We start from the raw sequence: 19,025 nt of genomic DNA on the forward strand, positions 1-19,025 counted from the left end.
AACATTGATATCGGACGGGTGGGTCACGTGTCCACTCACCAAATGCCTTTCCAGATCTTGATAAGAAAGAAACAAATGCCGAACGCGAAACTTCACATCCATTCAGCTATCAAATACATGTTGCTAATCAATCGCGATGCGTAAGTATCATGGAATGCGTTTCGTGAACATTTACTGCACGTGAGGCAGAAGAAACTTTCGCCGTTGTCAAGTGTCTAATAGGTATATTTTACTCGCACTTTGGCTTCCTATGCAAGCTGATATCCTCAGATTATCACAAGATATCTGGTGAGCCCTCCAAAATCAGCTGTACGCTGCTTGCTGGTACAAAGAGAAGAATCGCGACCAGAAGAATGTATACGCCTCCATACTTGTCTTGCAAGGAAACACGATCTATCTCAATGTCGACAATCAATTGCTAGCCACAGCAATCTCACCCACACGAAACAGCGAGATAATAGATTTGCACCCTCGATTCCTTAATTTATCACCATCAACCCACCAAAAGCTCACTGCAACCCTCACATTGGTCCATACTCTAACCCCATAGCCGCCTACCCCTACATGCAAGCGCCCATGCCTGTGCGCAGCTTAAAATAATCTTGAAAATCATGTACCGAGAGACATTCTGAACCAACCATTTACAAATCTCGCAGGACGGGGACTGACATTTGGGGGTTTTACCGTCTGATTGGAAGATATGAGTACAAACATACCGAAGTGCACAAGCGCCATGCTATGTCGCCCTATCATTCTCGAAGCACTGCGTTTGTACCTTCAGCGTTATCCTCATCAATTCTGTTGGTTGAAGACATCTTCAACTATTGAATGCTAAGTAATATAATTACCTGATAGCAAGGAAGTATATGTACCTATTGAAGTGCCCATTCGATTCAATCCGTAGGATCGTCATTTCTGAGTTTATTTCGCGTTCTTATTGTTCAGCTTCTGGTGCTTATTGCATTTCTCATCTGACATTCGTTCTTTATCGCGGTACATCATATCAATACCTTCTTTCTCTCTTCTCCGTCATTCAATACCTTAAACAGCAAAAATGGCAGGTCCATCTCCATCCCCAGAACCAAAGCAGCCCCTCACTATCGTCACATCCTCCTTCCAAGAATTCACCCCCGAAACCTCCTCCTCCCGCCCTCGTGCAACGATGGCTCAACATGCCAACACGGCATTCATAGCCATTAGCGCAGTTCTTGGTCTTGCTGTCATGGCTACATCAGCAAACGCACTCCAAGTCTTCCACTCCACCCATCTGGGCGCTGAATTTCGATTGCCAGTCTGGCCTCAAAGTTTCGATTTGAAACCTACCATTGCCGGGGTCGTTTGTGGAGTTATAGTTTTCGTTATGAATTCTGTGGCCCTGGTGGGGCAGTTCGTTCCTGCCGTATGTTCCTGCCGTGCTTTCCCGAGTTGTGTATTTAAAGGCTAATTCTTTGTCGAACAGTTGAAGCGAAATCCCCTAGCTCTTCCTACTCTTATCCCCCTTGCTATCGCTCTTCTGGCTGCAGTTGTCGCCTCTGCAATCCCTTTCGATGCTTTGACTTCCTCGACAAAGTGGACTGTCCAAACGTGGAGTTGCCAATGGTCAAATATCAGTACATCTACCTCACCACATTGGGGAACCTTGTGTTCGGAAAGTAGAGCTGCGGGAATCATGAGTGTATGTGTGATCCCGTTTGAAGTATTAGCGGTAGCTTCGGTTATAGCTTCGGTGATGAAGGCAAGGAGAAATGTCCAGCCTGAAGGACACTGGGAGAGAAAGAGTGGTGCGGGAGAGATGTCGTGACTGGTTGGCATGAAGAAAGGTGTGGTCGGATGAGGATACTTTGCTAAGTAAGGTAGAGGTAGGGATTCCAGTGCTAGGCGCATATATTAGCGTGAGGGGGGGGGGGGTCGATGTAACGAATCCCTTTCATTGAGTATGGTGTATGGTTCTATGGGCGGCTTTGTGTTTTAACACTCAATGTATTAAAATGACATCAGTATCAGTGTCTATGGAAGAAATGTAGGATTGCGATTCAACTTACGAGGAGGAGAGGGACTTGGTAATATATTGTTTTGTTTCGATTTGACTAACATTTTTCTTCCCTTGCCGGGAAATTCGTTGTTTTTTTCTTTTCGACCATTAATGCAGCGAGTGCCTGTGAATATAGGAAGCACTTAGAATTGAGGAAACTAAATCCTAGAATCCCTCGAGTAAGGATGGTCAATGCATTGCATAAAATTTCCTCGATTTTACCAGCGCTCTAAGTAGAGTGAATTCCCGAAGCGGCGGGCTCATGCCTTGATCCAGATATCAGTCTATTCATTCGCAACCAACTGAATTTCTACAAAGAACTGGAGTAGAGGATACAGAATATTGTCATTTTAGTAAATTACAACTGAGATATACATATGATTCCCTGTCTATCTTGCCAGTGGTGGCAATTTCCCTATCCATACCTCATTTTTTCTCTCCCCTAATACCTTCTGTTTTCCCCCTATTCCAATATATTTACCTCACTTAATTGTTAGATCTCACTATGTCACCCAAGCTGGGCGATCCAGCCATTCTCAAAATTCTGCGCCATGGTGAATGTCGGCTAGTCTCTGTTGCATTGTCCCTATCAGGTTGTTGCCTTTCCCATTCCATGAGCTGATTATTGTATGGTTCAAATTGCATGGACTAACGTTTTCTTCTGATGGCATTCGATCTGGAGACCCAACCAGAAGATTGCTGCTGGACACTCGTACTGCTTTCTGAGGAGTTGGTGGTATCTGTCAGGCTTGGCGGATCAGAGTTGGATCTTTGACTGGCTTCCGAATCGTCTTCAAGGTCGCTTTCTTGGATGGTGTCCATTTTGATGCATCGCTCTAGAGCCCTGCAATTACGATGCACTTCTGGATAGCATTTTTTTTTAGTAACGGCAATCGCTGAAATATAGTTCTCTAGAATGCGATACTCTTGGAGCTCTTCTGGGGCTGAAGCTACTGTCGTGGAGGTCTCGTGGTCATTTTGTTGATTGACGTTCATTCCGCTTTCTGTGCTCCGACGTTCTTCGGCGGAGGGTTCACGACTAGAATGGCGACAAAGAGGGGTTCCGAAATCGGCATCATCTACTCCTGTCAGTAGAGCAGGATTTGCTTGAGATTGGATTAATCCGCTATTGAAGCTAATGAAGTTATTGGTGGCGATGTTTCCTAGAAACCCATTCAACGCAGAAGAGCCTTGGATGTCAACATTTGGCATTAGATAAGGCGTCGCGTTCGAATTGATGACTTCGTCAATAGAACCAGTGAATGCACGGCGTAATCTCTCTACCCTGGGTTGTCTTTTCAAGGTCGTGCCTTCAGGTCCTGAATAGATAGGTTCCCATGTGGGTCGAAGCCTTTGCGCACTTTCTGGGACTGCGTTCTCGCCTCTTGTCTCATTTGAAGCGTCTTCTATAATGGGCTCAACAGATTTGACAGACTTGGATTTAGAGATGAAGCAAATTCGTACACTGTCAATTCGATTCGTCATTTGGATGACTTGGGTTTCGAGTTCTTTGGGGCCATTTGCATTAGCGTCCAATATCATCTCTTCGGAATTCTGCCCCGAGCTGCCGGTTTGCTTGACGTTGTGCGCAGAGTCCATTGTGCCGGATTTATTGGTCGTTCGATTGGTCTGCTTTTCGTGATCTTTGGTGCTATTTGTGTGATCATTTACAACCCCTCTTTCAGCATTGCATCTGGATTCATCTCTGGTCAATGCGCCGAGATCTGCTTCATTGTGTCTAAGGGACATTCTTGCTTCATTGTCTTTCCCGGATTGACTATATCTTCCTGGACGATCAAGCCTCCCTGCCCATGAAGAGGCTTTTTGGCGTATCCACTTCAATGTTGACGTTTCCGGTTCCTTGGGAGGTTTCTCAACCATCTTGTGTATGATAGCAATATTTCTACCCACAGGCTCAGCTTTAATGATCTCTGGGGCCCTTTCCTCCGAGTACAATACTTCAGTATTAAAATTTGGATCAGGGATAATGGCGCCATTATGCGTCTCCTCCGGACCTTCTCCAAGTCTCTCTGGTTCTCTGGCATTGTTGCTATTCGCATCTTTCAGATGAGTGGTGGCTGCTGGATCCCTGGAGTTGGACTCAGCCCCGAAAATATTTCCCGAGGCGCTTGACTCATAGACTTCCAACACCTCTGGTTCATTAACCTTCTCATCTTTTCTTCTCTTGAAGCCGAATCGCAAGATTCTCTCACACAAAGATTCACTTGGTTCATGGTCATCTCCATCTTCATCGTCTGTTTCGATGTTATCGTTGTCAACGTCCTTGGTAGAACAATGCTGATACATCTGGAACGGAGATTTGCGGCCTTTCTTTTTCTTCATACCATTCTTCTTCTCGGTAAGTTCTCTGACCTTGACTTTGTTACCATGAGTATCGGTGGATGACTTAGTTCCCATCTGTCTTTTTTTTACATTTCCTGTTCTGCTCAATTGCTTTGACGATTGATCGGCCTCGCTACTATTGGCATTGAATTGTTTATTGAAGTTCGCGAATTCTTGAGGGGGGGTTTTAGCGAGATGACCAGAAACGGCATTCTCCTCAGTTTGCATTCCATTGGCTTCATTTTGCGAAAATTGAGGAAAGTTCTCAGGAGGTGGTGGCATAGTAATCGTCATCGAAGTTTGTTCGCTGGCGGTTTGGGAGCTTTTGTCGACCTCCTCTTGTGTTTTTCTGTTGTCGGCCATTTTGATGATATAAAACAAATGAGGTTTTGGAGATGCGAGTTAATGTGAAATTTGAGATAGATATGGAGTGATGTCTTGAGCAGATACTTGTAAGAAATTTAGAGATAGATTTTTTTTAGTCGGTTAAGGGTTGTAGGCGAACGTATATTCGTCGTTATGTAAAAGGCTCGACAATTTGAGTTGTTTAGTTGCACAACTCAAGATGAGAAATAGGAATGATTTGATCTTTATATAGAAGAGGAAATGTGTCTAAATTGGAAATAAGATGATGTTTGGTGTCGATTAAAAATTTCCAGATAGCTATAGATTTGAGACCTCGAAGTCTTCGATATATCAGATAGCTTTGTAGCTCAGCTTCTATGAACTGAGCTCCAATCAAAAGGGGAGAATAAAATTCGATAATCTGAGCTGGATGAGGATGTGGGGCATGATGGGTGACGGCTTAGATTCTTTGTTTTCTTTCTGGTGTGATTGCATACGTTGGTCGGCGTTGAGGTAGACAGAAGCACAGGTTTTGGGGTAAGAGAGAAAAGGATTTCAAAAGGTGGGAGAATGGGAAAGTAGGAATCTTAACAACCGGCTGTAGTGTGGAAAATCTAGCGTTTCTCTATCACCCTCTCAACCGTACTGATCAACATCACTCGTCAATCGTGTAGTAATGGTTACAGACTAAAACAAATTGAAACATCCTCAGATTGCTTTTTCGAGAGGTGATTTCGTATAGACTTTGCTTTTATTGGTCTACTTTCAGCGTTATCGCTCCACATGGGATTAAACTTCCCCCTAAATTTAACGGTCGCTAAAACTACCGAGTAGTGTCTTGGCAATTTGAAACGGCGGAAGATACAACCTTGAATGGAAATGGCAGTGATCTTGTTAAGTCACTTCTACTTTTTATCAATTGTTGGAATCGTAAGATTCAAATGTCGATTTAATTGAACCCGAGATGTCCTTCTCTATGATAGAAACCCACCGTTTCGTTCATTTCCCCGATTCTCATTTTCGGGGATGAATATGGAAGCTGCGATTTTAGTGAATCAGTACATAACGTACATTCTCAGCACCAATGCAATGCTTTTACAATTCTTCTACACCTACATAAAGAACCCTACCAATGTGGTCACACTCGAGAACTTGGCCTGTTGATCACTATCCTAAGTTGCCAGATTTCGTTTCACTCCTGATGACAAATTATGATACTGACGCGATAAAGCAACGACAAGAGGCCACGATGCGTCATGAATTACCATCCCATCGCTCATAGTCGATTATTTCCTTGAATCAAAGTGAGATTCCTTGATTTCACTATCTTATTTCCTCGGGATGTACGAAATCATGTCGCAATACGCTTGTTCTTTGCTCGAGTGGGGTATATTCATCATTTGACTTGCACGAAATATCGTCACATTTGCCTATTCTTGTATGCAAGGGCTACCGTATCGTACGTTCTTTCGAGTATCTCTTGTATCTATCGAGAAAGTTCTCAATCCATACACCTGACTCTCGCCTCTTCTTTCTTCATCTCCTACCTGAGATCTTCCCCACATTCCCCACCATCCCCAGCCCCAACCTTCCACTTTTCACCTGAACTTTGCTTTCACGGCAGTTTCATATTGCTACAACTACCCAAACTACCTGCGTCATCTCAGAAATCCTAACTCATGCCCAACATCCTGTAAATCAATTATCCACCACACTTTCAGCTCTAGATTCTGGAACGCAAACAGATAGTAGAAGAAGCACACACAATGGCCATTGACACACTTCATACTCATCTTCTAGCGCATTATTTGAGACTTTCTACATCCTAAATCTACGGGTGTAGATAAACCTACATCCCTTTGAGTGTTAATTTCCTTTCTAGTTTGATAAGAAATAGCATAAAATAACACCAAGAAACCAACCTCAACCCGTTTCCTCGTCTAGAGATACCACAATTCTCTCCCTCTCGCCGAAATTAATCCTTTCACGCCCACTAATCTTAATGATCTACACGCTAATTCCGTCAAGACCTCTATACCACATGGTATATCTGTTCATGCAACATGTTCCTACACCTTTACCACGCAGATGCTGAAGCAAACCGTAGGTGATAAACGCACTATGATTTATGCGTCATTATGCATAACTCTTAGATGTGCAACAAAGTCTAATTTTGCTACATTCTAATTTTACGTGATATCATTTGAGAGATCATTTGATATGGTTCTTAGTTTGGTACGCTAGGGGTGGAGTTATTTCCTGGTTTATTGCCGATTTGAGATGATGTACGTGTATTTCTTCGTACAGGACGTCTTCTTCTTGACTAAATACCGTAGTAAAGGTGTAACATGAGTTTCTGAGGCTAAAGGAGGTTATTTTAGTCGAGTTCATAGTCGGCTGCTATAAATAGAAATTGCAATGTATAAAGTTCATCTGATTATCAAGTTAGTTAAATCAAGGCAGAGAACTTTTGACTACTCCTATTCCGAATTCCTTGCTTTTGATGTATTCATTTCATAAGACCGTTGACTTCTTACTTATGCAACATTGGTGCGTCATCAAACCCTTCACAGTTAACAGAATCCATAAAATCCTCGTCATGATCAACCAAAGGACAAATTTTGTCTATATACACCCTCCAGAAACTAATGATAGGAGATTAAATGAAACTTGCAAATTTAGCTCACAAACACCCACTCATTTCCCCTATGCAAATAGAAATAAGAGATAACGTGAAAGATTTGTCGTTGACGCAATCAGAATACTTATTGTATTTCACCACTTGCGATATTGAAGACGGGTGGAATATCATGGTGTACTTAGATTGTAGCATGGTTCAAAAATGTAGAATACTTATCAAAGCAAGATAATGTTGGAAAGGGAGTTGCTTCTGATGGCAGAACTGTACCTTGTTAGCTAGACTCTCTATAATATCCTGAGACCTTTGCATTGATAAGATTTGGAGATACTCGTGTCTATGTTCTACTTGTTTACGACTTTAATTTAGAGCTTCTATTCATGTTTTGTTGTGTGGAAAGGATCGGGCCGAGGTTACTGCATACCGTTAAAACATACTACTGGAATTGAACTTGATAATGCGTTGCAAGGCATTGGCAATATTGTTATGTATCCTCTAAAAATGCTGTACATCCGTAGAGAAATCTATTAGGAAATATCACAGTGCAGTATCATATCACTTTAAGATGAAGAGAAACCTCACTTCACTGAAATAATTGTATTGTAATTCAACAAAGTTCCTAGTTACTAGACATATCTCAGCAAGCCTTTCACCGAAGAATCAATTACCTCATTCCTTTACAAAAGAAGTCCCTCCTAGCCACAATTTTAAAGAAGAGACAAAATAGCCAAGTCAATGGTAGATATTCCGCTTGCATAACATTGACCCTTTCCATCTAACCTTTCACTTTCTCTTACCACTTCATGCATTTAGGCACCGTTACCATTGTACGCAATGAGGTTTGGGCTTCCAGAACCAGGGCTGGTGATAAGATTGGCGGTAGCCAAGGCCTTAATTCTAGCTACAACAGCAGCTGGTGTTGCCAAGCCCTCAAGAGCAATCAAGTAAGCTGCAAGACCTGCAACGTGAGGAGTAGCCATTGAAGTTCCGCTGATGGTGTTGGTAGCGGTTGTGGAACCAATCCAGGAGCTGAGAACGTTGACACCGGGGGCGAAGATGTCAAGAACGGCACCGTAATTGGAGAAGGTAGCTCGGGCGTCATTTGCATCAATGGCACCGACTGTGATAGCGTTAGGGGTGGAGGCGGGCGAGGTGTTGGCTGCGTTTGCCTGGTTGAAGAGTTAGCAAACTTAGTTTTCCAGGACCGGAAATTCTTCATAGAATAGAACTCAAACATACATTGTCGTTTCCAGCAGCTACAACAACCGTTACACCAGCAGCAACTGTGTTTGTAACGGCACTGTTCAAAGCAGTGGATAGACCACCACCAAGAGACATGCTTAGAACAGACTTAGCACCACCGTTGGTAGCAACCCATTGAATACCAGAAATAACACCGGCGTTTGTTCCGGATCCAGAAGCATCAAGAACCTTAACGCCAACGATCTTTGCCGACTTAGCAACACCGTATGTGCTACCACCAATAGTACCAGCGCAGTGAGTTCCGTGACCATTCTCGTCTGTGTTCTATCTTATGTTAGCAAATTCTTTGCCTGATTGCCACTACGTTTGAACATACAGCTGATCCAGAGACAAAGTTGGCTCCCATGCTGGCACGTCCACCAAATTGAGAGTGAGCAGCGTAGACTCCAGTATCAACAACATATACGGTCACACCACTTCCGGCGGTAGAATCATAGATGTAAGTAGTAGTATCTTGTGCACGGTGAGAGATGCGACCTAGTCCCCAAGTAGCTCCAGTTTGAGTCTTCAATGCTGAAGCGTAGACCTTTTGATCTTTCTCAACGTATGCAACCTAGTCCAACTGTCAGTAAAAGTTAATTATTTCGTACTTAGAATGCATACTTCTGGTTTGTTAGCGATCTCAACAATGCTTTCCTCATCAGCCGTGATCTGGTATCCAGCGAAGTCGTGAATCTTGTAGTTTGCACCAACTGATACAGCGTTGTCACGTTTTGCGACGATAGCGTTAACAAAGTCAACATGGCTAGCAGTCACCTCTGGTGTGATATCAGTCTTATAGACGACAATATAGCTATCGGCGACGATATCCTTAACGACGGTGGTTGGTGTCTTAATCTTTGGATGAGGCACTTTGACTGCTGGTGCACCAAAAACAGGAGCAATGGCAGCCGCGAAAGCGGTAAGAACGGTGAGATAGCTAGCCATGATGAAGTTGCGGTCAAAAGGTTATTCTTAATGAAGAGTTAATGAAGAAGATGTTCCTGATGATAGAGTTTCAGAAGGATACAGAGGCAGTATTTAAATCAAAACGGATGAGGCTCTTCCTGTACATGCAAGTTGCATATGCACCTTATAATACTCACTGTCGACGATGATTCCGAGCCGCGAGCAAGATAAGATTGCCATGAACTGGAAAGCCAAGGTGTGCTGCAATTCAATATCACAACGTTAAATCCATACCTCGTCGTCACCTTCTACAAACGATTGTTATCACCACCTTCAGGGACAGGTCTATCACATTTATGGAAGCTGTTAAGGATACAGCATGAATTATCGCTCCAGGGCCTGACTTTACCACTGGTGATCATCATGGAATGTAGAGTTTCCAGAGATGCTATTCGACAATCATATCGGTATGGGGGTGCTTGAAGAATGAAGCAAGCCAGTACTAGTATAACACCATCGAGAACACCATTAACTAAAATGGACCACGAGCCGACCAAAACGACATGAAATAGGGAAGAATCTCAGGCTAAACGCCATCATGGTAGTGTATGTCATGTTCTCTCATTGGTTTTGATGTCGAATCGGGAAGTTGTGAAGCTTTTCTTATCGATCTGTAGATATGCGGCATGCGATTGGCACACAACCTATAGTCTACGTGGGATTGCCAAGCGTGTAGCCAAGCGCTCATCCTAGCAATCAAATGTAATGACACTTGCAGGTATGAAAGACGCAGAAGCGCCAAGTGAAGTGGGCATATGATTGTACAAATATCTTCGAAGATGGCTTTATCTCATTAGAATCAAACAACAACCTCCCTTTTCGAGAATAAACTTTATCGAAATTTGTCTGGTTTCGAAGTTTGAAAGGATCTCGTGATGGCGAGATCGTCTTGGCTATGACTTGCCGTTCCTGTTTGCTGAAGTCTGTAATGCCGATGTATTCGACGCTGTGGCTGAAAAGGCTTGTCTCCTGCCGGAAAAGGATCATCTATAATATTCCCCTTGATATTAGTTCTGCCGTTGTATTTCTGCACACTATCTCATTGTTGATTATTTTGGCGGTTCCAGCTTGGCAGCACAAGATATTGCGACGACCCTGGCAAGGTGTAGACTCCCAGATTGTGTGCATTCTCAGGGCTGGTAAACTGAGAGGAATTTGACAGAACATGATGTTGATGTCGTGCGACCGGTGATTGATCGAAGGGATAATACCATTCGCCTTGGAAAAGCTTGAAGTAGTGGTGATGGCACTTGGCGACATGACATGGCTACATACATTGCATTGATCTAAAGATTGAGAGAGGAGAAGTACATGGACGGAGAAATCTTTAAAGTGGGTTTCCGTCATGTTATCAGATTACCGTTCTATAATCAGCCAGAATCTTGAATAGGAAGGAGTAAGATTTACCCGGTCTATCACATGAAAATCACGTGCATTTCAAGTAAGGTTATCTAGTACAATCAAAAGGTAACACGGGATTTACCCCCCTGAATCATATCATTCATTTTGGCCGATCAAATGTCAGAGATAGAACAACCGGATAACGAAACAGACTTCGGTGCCATGTGAAGCATGCTTTGACGTACAACCCCTTCCAAGTATTGTGTGGCCTTCTAATCGGGATATCGGACTCATTAATTTTCCTTCATGTGCCAGATGCAAATGTTGGAATGCTTCTGATCAGTCCAATCATCAAACGTCTACTCAATACAGGATCCAGATATCATCTCCTCACATATGGAAGTGCATTACTCATGTCCTACCTAATAATTCTTCAATTTCTCAGTTCCAATTTCATATCCCATGCATGATTTGCCTCTAGGTCCTTGTAAATTCAAGAAGAATTCCACACCCAGGCTTTCTTCCTTTCTCGAGTAGAAGATGAAGAAGTAATTAACGTTATTCCAAGGCGTTTCGCAATCCCAACCTCTCAAGAGAATATATGAAAACCTCACCAAAGAAAGTGTACACAACGCTAAATCAAACATCAAAGATGACTAGGAGTGCATGGCTGATCAGAATACTATGTAATGGTTCGCGAAGCATCCTTTCTAGCTCAGGATGCTTCGCTAAAAGGCAATTGGTTCTTGAAAGTCACTACAAAGGACTTGATAGAAATCGAAGAGACCTCGATGTTTTTTATGATTTCATCTAAGTCGTATATTCTATTTTCTGGTCATTTTTACTTTAGACTATCTTTCATCACTAATAATGATTAAAAAAAACTTTCTTATTTATGAATAAAATTTATTGAAATCTAGTATATATATAATTCTAATTATTTTAAGATCATTCTGAAATCTTTAGATTTTTAGGATTTTTTTTAACTAAAGATTTGAAATTTCAAAATATTGATTTTTAAATTTGTAGTTATATATAAATTTCAATTTTTATTATATTTTTTTATAATATCTTATTAATAATACGTTGTATACTATAAAGGAATATAATTAATATTAATATATTATAATCCTTATTATACTTTATGATTACTTTTATGAATTATAATATATTGAGATTTTAAGGATGTTATTTCTTTATATAAGATAATTATGAGTATTATATAAGGACTTTATTTTTATATATTAATAATCTTATTAAAAATATTTCTTGAAATAAATAAAGCTTTTTAAAGAGATTTTCCTTTTCTTTTTTTAAACCCCTTTTTTAATATATGTAATTTTTTTATAAGATTATTAAGTATTGAAAATTTCAGATTATTATAAAAATCTTGAATGAATTTTTTCTATTAATTTTTTTGATATAATTATTTTAAGTATTCTAAATAAATATAATATCTCTTCTTTTTTATATCAATAATAATAACCATTTAACTTAAATAGATATTAACTTAATGATTATAGAAAAAAGTATAAAATGATTCTCTAATTCGAATGCAATAAAAATTAGAGAGTTATTTCGAAAAAAACGCTTCTTCTCTTCGTTTTTTTTTTTCATGTTTCTCTATTTATAATATATTTATGTTATGTTTAATCTAAAATATCTTTAAAAAAATAACAAAAGATTTAATAAATAAGTATTTAAAGAATTACTTTTGAATTTATAGAGATTATTAATCCCTGTCTGTATATATATAACGTAGTTTATTATCGAGTAGATTATATCATCAGTAGGTCACTTTAAAATATACTAAAATCAATCTTTTCCTAATATTTGAATTTTGATAATCAATTAATATTTTTCAAAAAAGAAAAATAATTATTAATATAAAAAAATCTTTTATAAGAACATGTAATTTTTAAATAAGAATTTCTATTGTATTCTCTAAAAAGTGAAAATTATTACGATTTTCATTATAAAAAAAACTATTTCTATAACAACTATTATATAAATTCAAAATATTTTCACAATAAATAATTAAATTTTATAGTTTCAAGTTTTAAAAAAATATATTATTCAATGAAGGAAGTATACGATTACATAAAAACTAGTTTTATAAATATTTGAAATAGCTCACTTAATAATATAATCTACTCGACGATAAACTACGTTATCTTTATAATCATTTATTTTTTAGAATTTTTTTAAAAATCTTTTTATAGATTTAAACTTAAAACTTTTTAAAAATTAAGTAAGTTTCTTTTTATAAATTTTAATGAAAAAGTTATTAAAGATTTAAAGATGATTTTAAATTTATATATAATTTATATAATATGATTTATTTTTGATGGTAAAGAGTGGCTCAAAACAGGAGTGGCCCGAAAGTAAAGTACCCGACTTAATATTCTTGATTATAATTTCTATAACTTTAATGAAATAAACTTTATAATAAATATAATATATTCTAAAATGATAGTAATTAATACTAAACAGAATAAAAAAGTAAGACAACATAATTAGGTAATGGAAAATGAGCTATAACGATTATATATAATAATGAAAAGAGTGAAATTATATCTTTATTTTTAATAAATCTCGAATAATTCGTTATTAATCAAGCTTTTTTATATTTATATTTGAGATTGTACTAATTCTAGCTAAAGGTATAAAAAGACTAGTTCATAAAAATATGTTTTTAAGTATAAAGATTCATATACTTCCAATAACAAATAAAATATTAAGTAAATATTAATATATATATATAGACTTTTTAATCATTCAAATTTTGTTGAGATTACTTGGGGGGGGGGAATCGTCAACTTAAATTACCATATATAGTACTGTATAGTTTATATAAAATGAATAATATAAAATGAAAAGATTTAGAATAAGGTATGATTTTTTTCAATATATATAGAATAAGAAGAATTATATAATTTACTTAAGTATATGATTATATATTTTAATATAGGTAGAATTTCTATTTATAATGAAAACCTGAAATATATAATATAAAAAATGAATTGTATTAACTAAATCCTTTAAAACCTAAAATTAATTTAATTAAAGATTATTTCTTCTTTTTATCTTTTTTATTTTATAATCAAGTTAAAGAAAATGAAGAAAGAATAAATCGAATTGAAAGTTGTATATAAGTGGGGAAGAGCCTTATTCGCTAGGGTAGAGTGATTGAAGAGGAAGGATATTAAATCGATTCGATTGGGTGGGGTATTCGTATTCAATTGAATTTGAAAGAACTAAGAATAGAGGGGGGGTTCAATCATTATACAAGGATGAATAAAAGTGGGCCATTCTTTTACTCCTTTATAAAACTTGAAATATAGGAGATTAAATCTTCTTGATAAGGGAATAACAATTTAAAGCTTGTAAAGCTTTAATTTAGTATATCTTTTAAGAATATAAATAAAGATGTTACGGGAGCTGCCTCTAGGGTCACGTGGAAGTGTCTAGAGATCTCTCGAGGTGGTTTAGACTAGACTTCAAGTAGGAATTCAATAAGGTTGTAACTGGTTGCAATTCTCGTAACTATAGTATGAAACTAATGATTGATCTTGAGCACGAAGCTCTACATTGTAATGAAACCCATTCCCTTATATAGATCTTCGTCCTACTTGGACAGCTGGGACAGCCGGGCGCTCCTGGAGCGCTGTCGTTCCTGAGCTGTCCATCACGGGACACTAATCCCGTGACTCTTGGTGTCCTAGCTTATTCTTTTGTCCTGGGGCTAATCCCCTGGGACATTACTAATCCTAGTGAAGCCTTCTTGCTTACTGTGTTCTGTCTTTCCTAGGACCTATTGTCCTGGGAACTATGTCCTATGTTTCTAGGGTATACTATGACTAATACTATATACGTGCCTGAGGCTCTCCTGGGTGCCTAGCGTCCCCCGGTATACTGCAGCTGAATCACCGAGGCTTATAGTACCATTATAGCCTATACGTTGGTGATTCTACAGCCTGTTACTAATCCGTTGTAACAAAAGATTAAATTCATATAGAATTTCTTAAAGCTATTTCATTAAATAATTATTTGTATTATAATAGGCTTTTCAACTTTATAACCTTTTTCCTTTACTTTTTTGATTTGAGTGGATTAGATTTATTGGAAATAATAAGCAGGCCTTTTTCTCTAACTTAATAGTTACACAAAGAAGGACGTTTTGTATCATAAGATAAAGAAGGAAGGCCTAATAAAAGGTTTCTAATAAAAGAAAGATAATGAAGCGATTCTTTTTATACAAAAAGGAGGTTTCGAATTCGAAAAGCATACTAAACTCTAAACAGAACATAATAGATGTAAATTAAACTATCGATTTATTAAATTTTATAAATATAATAATCTAGTTTATGAATCAATCAATTCATTCAATCCTAAAGAAATCAATTATAATCAGAAATCTCTTTTTAACATATATAATCAAAAAAAAAATATAAAGAATATAATATTCTAATCCTTTATACAAATTATATATAAACATAATTTAATACAATCTTATTCATCTTTTTGAAGAATATTTTATTAAATAGCCTAAACTATTCTCTTTATTTTTATACAAATACCTTCATACAAAACCTCAAAAAATTATCTAATTTATAAATATCTTCAATAAAAAGGTAAACTTTAATTAATATTGAAATTATTTAAGGGAAGGGGAATCATCAATTTAAATTATTATATACAATACTATATAGCCTATATAAAATGAATAATATAATTTAAAATAATTTAAAATAAGGTATGATTCTTTCTAATATATATATAATGGGAAGAATCATGTGATTCGCTTAAGTACGTAATCATACGTTCCGAAAAATTTACTATAAATTATTAATAAAAATACATATCGAAAAAAAATGTTGAATTAGGATAAAAATGATTTACATATTAATATAACCTATATACTAATAAATCACGTTATAAGTTTGAAAATTAGTATTTTAAGACTTTAAATTTTTATTTAAAACCCTTTAAAAATTCAAGATGAATAAACTTAAAATGATTCGAACTATATATATATATAAATTTTCAATAAATTATATTATATTTTGAAAAAGATATTAATAAACCAAAAAAGCGATTTTTAATGTGAATGAGTAGCTCAAAACAGAGGTGGTTAGAAAACGAGGGGGTTCAACCTAAAAATAAGAATAGTAGTCAAATTATAATCATTCAAGTAATAAATTAAATCAAAATCAACCAAGTTGTACCTTCAACTAGATTATCAAAAATATGTTGAAATTCAGAAATTTCCACCACTCAGACCAACCAATGATGAGTATGTCAATTCATTACTTACTGAAAAGTCGCGATATCATACCAGAACACGTGATCTCCAAACTTGGATAGGAGTTCGAATCAATATTTGTCAAACTTTGACCTGTAGTTTACAAAGCAAAACGCTGTAACATATTCAGATTTTATTTAGATGAAATCTACGTTGAGATAAGTCAAGAGATATGGTATCATTTTGGTTCCTCGTGATATTTGGATGGAAGAATGTATCCTGTCAGAAACTTCACTTTCAAGATTTTCTATTTGTCTCACATTTTTTTCGTCGTTTTAGCACTGGTTGAGTATATGCTTTGATTTTTCTTCATTAATTTCACTAGATCTTTGAACCATAATTGAATGATCAAAGTCTTAATTCTTGTCATAAAACTGTGCTTAATTATGTAGCCTGTCTCATGTGTCCGCGCACTCACAGGTAGTCCTTCTCCCCAGCACTGACGATAGAATTGGTGCCATAGTTGTCCAACAACCAGAACTTCTCAAGTCCACTCCACACACAAATCTTTCACTCTCACTCACTTCTTATCAAAGTAATCAAAAGCGTCCCTAAACTTCCATCCCACCAATGTGCCTCGCGCATTTCCCTCCGCGTTATCCAAAACCCAACATTCCATGATGTCTCCTCTCAATCTCTGTTCTCTTAATCCTAGAGAGTTAACACTGACTTTAGCCACGAATTTTACATCTTGGCTGTTGAAGGCGCGTCGCCTACCCAGACTGATGGTGTCTTCCTCAAATGGGAGAAGACGGGAAAGAGCAATGTGGAAGTGGATTGCTGCTATAAGGGAGGATTGTTAGTTTCTAGTGTCAATGATAGCAGATGGGTCGGAGAAAATAGTAAGTTGTGAATTGTGGCGTTGAGGAAGGGAGGTAGGGAGAGATACTCACTATCGATATCTGAACGGTTTGCCTTGTATATTGTCTTACTTGTTAAGTCAAAGACGATGGCATAATTTTGTTCCCAGGTGGTGGGATGCTTTCTACCTGGTAGAAATTGTCCGTTCAAGTTGTCCTGATTTTGTTTGTCCATTTTGATGAATTTTGATTTGGGTTTCGAGTTTTGGGTAGGTTTTTTGTATGTTCCGTAGATATTTCTTTTGATAAATTGTTTTTCTGATGCTTTAGATTTTTTCGTGAGAAAGATGACAGCTTATATGCTGTCTTGTATCCTAAACGATCGAATATCATCTCAACGTTACGGTTTTTTGGTGTGCTAATGCTCAGTTGACGAGTGAATCATTGCCATTTCTGCACCCAACTACTGGTTATGTAAATGAAAAGCTGTACTATAAACTGTATCAAAGATGAATCCAGCCAAGTTGCGACCGTACGAGCCTCAGGCTGACGATGAGATATAAGCATTTTTGCCCATCCGCTCTCTTACAAGAGAAACACTCAATGATCAAATCAAATTGATAAATATATACCTAGTGCTCCATCAAGAACAAAGCGATAGTCTTAGGAACAAAAAATGTCGATGAATAATGAAACCCCTCCGTCATATCAGGTCAATGAGTATGTGTGGAACCCCGAAAGATGGGATTCCGAAGATTGGGAATCAGCTCCAATATCAACCACGCGAAAATTAAGCATCTGGGAGCAAAACCATCCCATTGTATTCGATTTACCAGAACTCAGTGTGTACATCGTTGATCGTTCTGCTTTAACTTGTAAGTATACCCTACTCTGTCCTTACCTTTCCAATCATTATAAGGAGAAACATCTAACCATCCTCAGCAAACCATTACACGCATTGCACTCGCCCCTCTCCATTCAGATAACAAAGACAAGATCTACTTCGGAAATACCAAGACAAGCACAATCAAGCGCAGTCTCAAACAGGGCTTCAAGAGCGGCCTCAAAAGACGTGCTGAGCATGGATTCAAGACAGACTTCGTGACTACCTTCAAGAACCATCTTCAGGGCAACGGAAAGACCGATTCCGTTGATCATCACTACGTAACAAGCAATCCTATAGATCTTCTCAATGTACGAGAGGAAAGATTGGGGAGAGAAATCATGGAGGCATGGGTTCTGGATGGTATGAATCCCAGCCCAGTCAATCGGATCAGCAGATCAAAGTTTTGGGCTGTAAAATATATGATAAAGATGCGCACTATGAAGGGCGCGTCCTGCGAGTATAAACCTTAGCTCTCATCTCTTCATATGGATTGTAGCCCTTGATACTGATTCGCATCTGTATAGGAATCAGGTCAGCGTGGACAACTGATGCTGCATGAATCTTGATTTTCTGAAGTCTCACGGACTACGGATCTCGTGGACACCACAGCGAAACATATGGACACTAGCAAATATGACTCAATTATGTAGATTGGCTGTAAATGCTGGGTAGTTTAATTTTGAGATAGGCTCAATTGAAATTGTCCCGCTTGGGATCAATTGCCGAACTTTAATACTCTTCTGATAGAGACCAAAATTCATGATCAGATTCAACATATTGATGTGATTTTGGTTTTCATTGGGCATGGTTCTTCCCTCATGCATCTTTTCATCGCTCGGGAAAACCTCCCTAGTCGAAAGTATACTACCAAAAATTACTATGTCATTCGCCCCTAAGAAATCGATCATCTTCAACATGATCAAGACAAGAAGAGCATCGCAAAAAACGAATCGCATTAGCAATACCACCAAAAAGTTGCATTAGGAATTTTTCGAATGATCTCACTGGAAAGAACCTGTATACTTAACAGTATTGATCGAGATATTCTTGAATTTTAAGATTGAAATATCTGCGGGCGTTGGCCGCTAGAATTGATTCCAGCCATAGATAACGCCATTATTTTC

At 37.8% G+C, this 19,025-nt stretch overlaps 5 protein-coding genes across 5 annotated transcripts; 2 read left to right on the top strand and 3 right to left on the bottom strand.

Moving 5' to 3' along the window:
• Positions 1 to 1,054: 1,054 nt before the first annotated feature.
• Positions 1,055 to 1,801, top strand: EAF01_007472 (uncharacterized protein; the record flags this gene model as incomplete). The annotated part of the gene is made up of 2 exons (XM_038915727.1): positions 1,055 to 1,399; positions 1,460 to 1,801. 2 exons carry the CDS (start codon positions 1,055 to 1,057, stop codon positions 1,799 to 1,801), a joined length of 687 nt encoding a protein of 228 aa, XP_038769365.1.
• An 879-nt stretch (positions 1,802 to 2,680) lies between these two features.
• EAF01_007473 (uncharacterized protein) lies at positions 2,681 to 4,738 on the bottom strand (the record flags this gene model as incomplete). The annotated part of the gene is made up of 1 exon (XM_038915728.1): positions 2,681 to 4,738. The coding sequence occupies one exon, from the start codon at positions 4,736 to 4,738 to the stop codon at positions 2,681 to 2,683; it is 2,058 nt and encodes a 685-aa protein (XP_038769366.1).
• Positions 4,739 to 8,167: 3,429 nt separating this feature from the next.
• Positions 8,168 to 9,548, bottom strand: EAF01_007474 (uncharacterized protein; the record flags this gene model as incomplete). The annotated part of the gene is made up of 4 exons (XM_038915729.1): positions 8,168 to 8,527; positions 8,598 to 8,885; positions 8,938 to 9,174; positions 9,225 to 9,548. 4 exons carry the CDS (start codon positions 9,546 to 9,548, stop codon positions 8,168 to 8,170), a joined length of 1,209 nt encoding a protein of 402 aa, XP_038769367.1.
• A 7,084-nt stretch (positions 9,549 to 16,632) lies between these two features.
• EAF01_007475 (uncharacterized protein) lies at positions 16,633 to 17,250 on the bottom strand (the record flags this gene model as incomplete). The annotated part of the gene is made up of 2 exons (XM_038915730.1): positions 16,633 to 16,998; positions 17,109 to 17,250. The coding sequence occupies 2 exons, from the start codon at positions 17,248 to 17,250 to the stop codon at positions 16,736 to 16,738; spliced, it is 405 nt and encodes a 134-aa protein (XP_038769368.1). The 3' UTR covers positions 16,633 to 16,735.
• Positions 17,251 to 17,691: 441 nt separating this feature from the next.
• EAF01_007476 (uncharacterized protein) lies at positions 17,692 to 18,371 on the top strand (the record flags this gene model as incomplete). The annotated part of the gene is made up of 2 exons (XM_038915731.1): positions 17,692 to 17,859; positions 17,958 to 18,371. 2 exons carry the CDS (start codon positions 17,692 to 17,694, stop codon positions 18,369 to 18,371), a joined length of 582 nt encoding a protein of 193 aa, XP_038769369.1.
• Positions 18,372 to 19,025: the final 654 nt, after the last annotated feature.

Source organism: Botrytis porri, assembly GCF_014898465.1.
Source record: "Botrytis porri strain MUCL 3234 chromosome Unknown BPOR_009, whole genome shotgun sequence".
Classification (NCBI taxonomy): Eukaryota; Fungi; Ascomycota; class Leotiomycetes; order Helotiales; family Sclerotiniaceae; genus Botrytis; species Botrytis porri.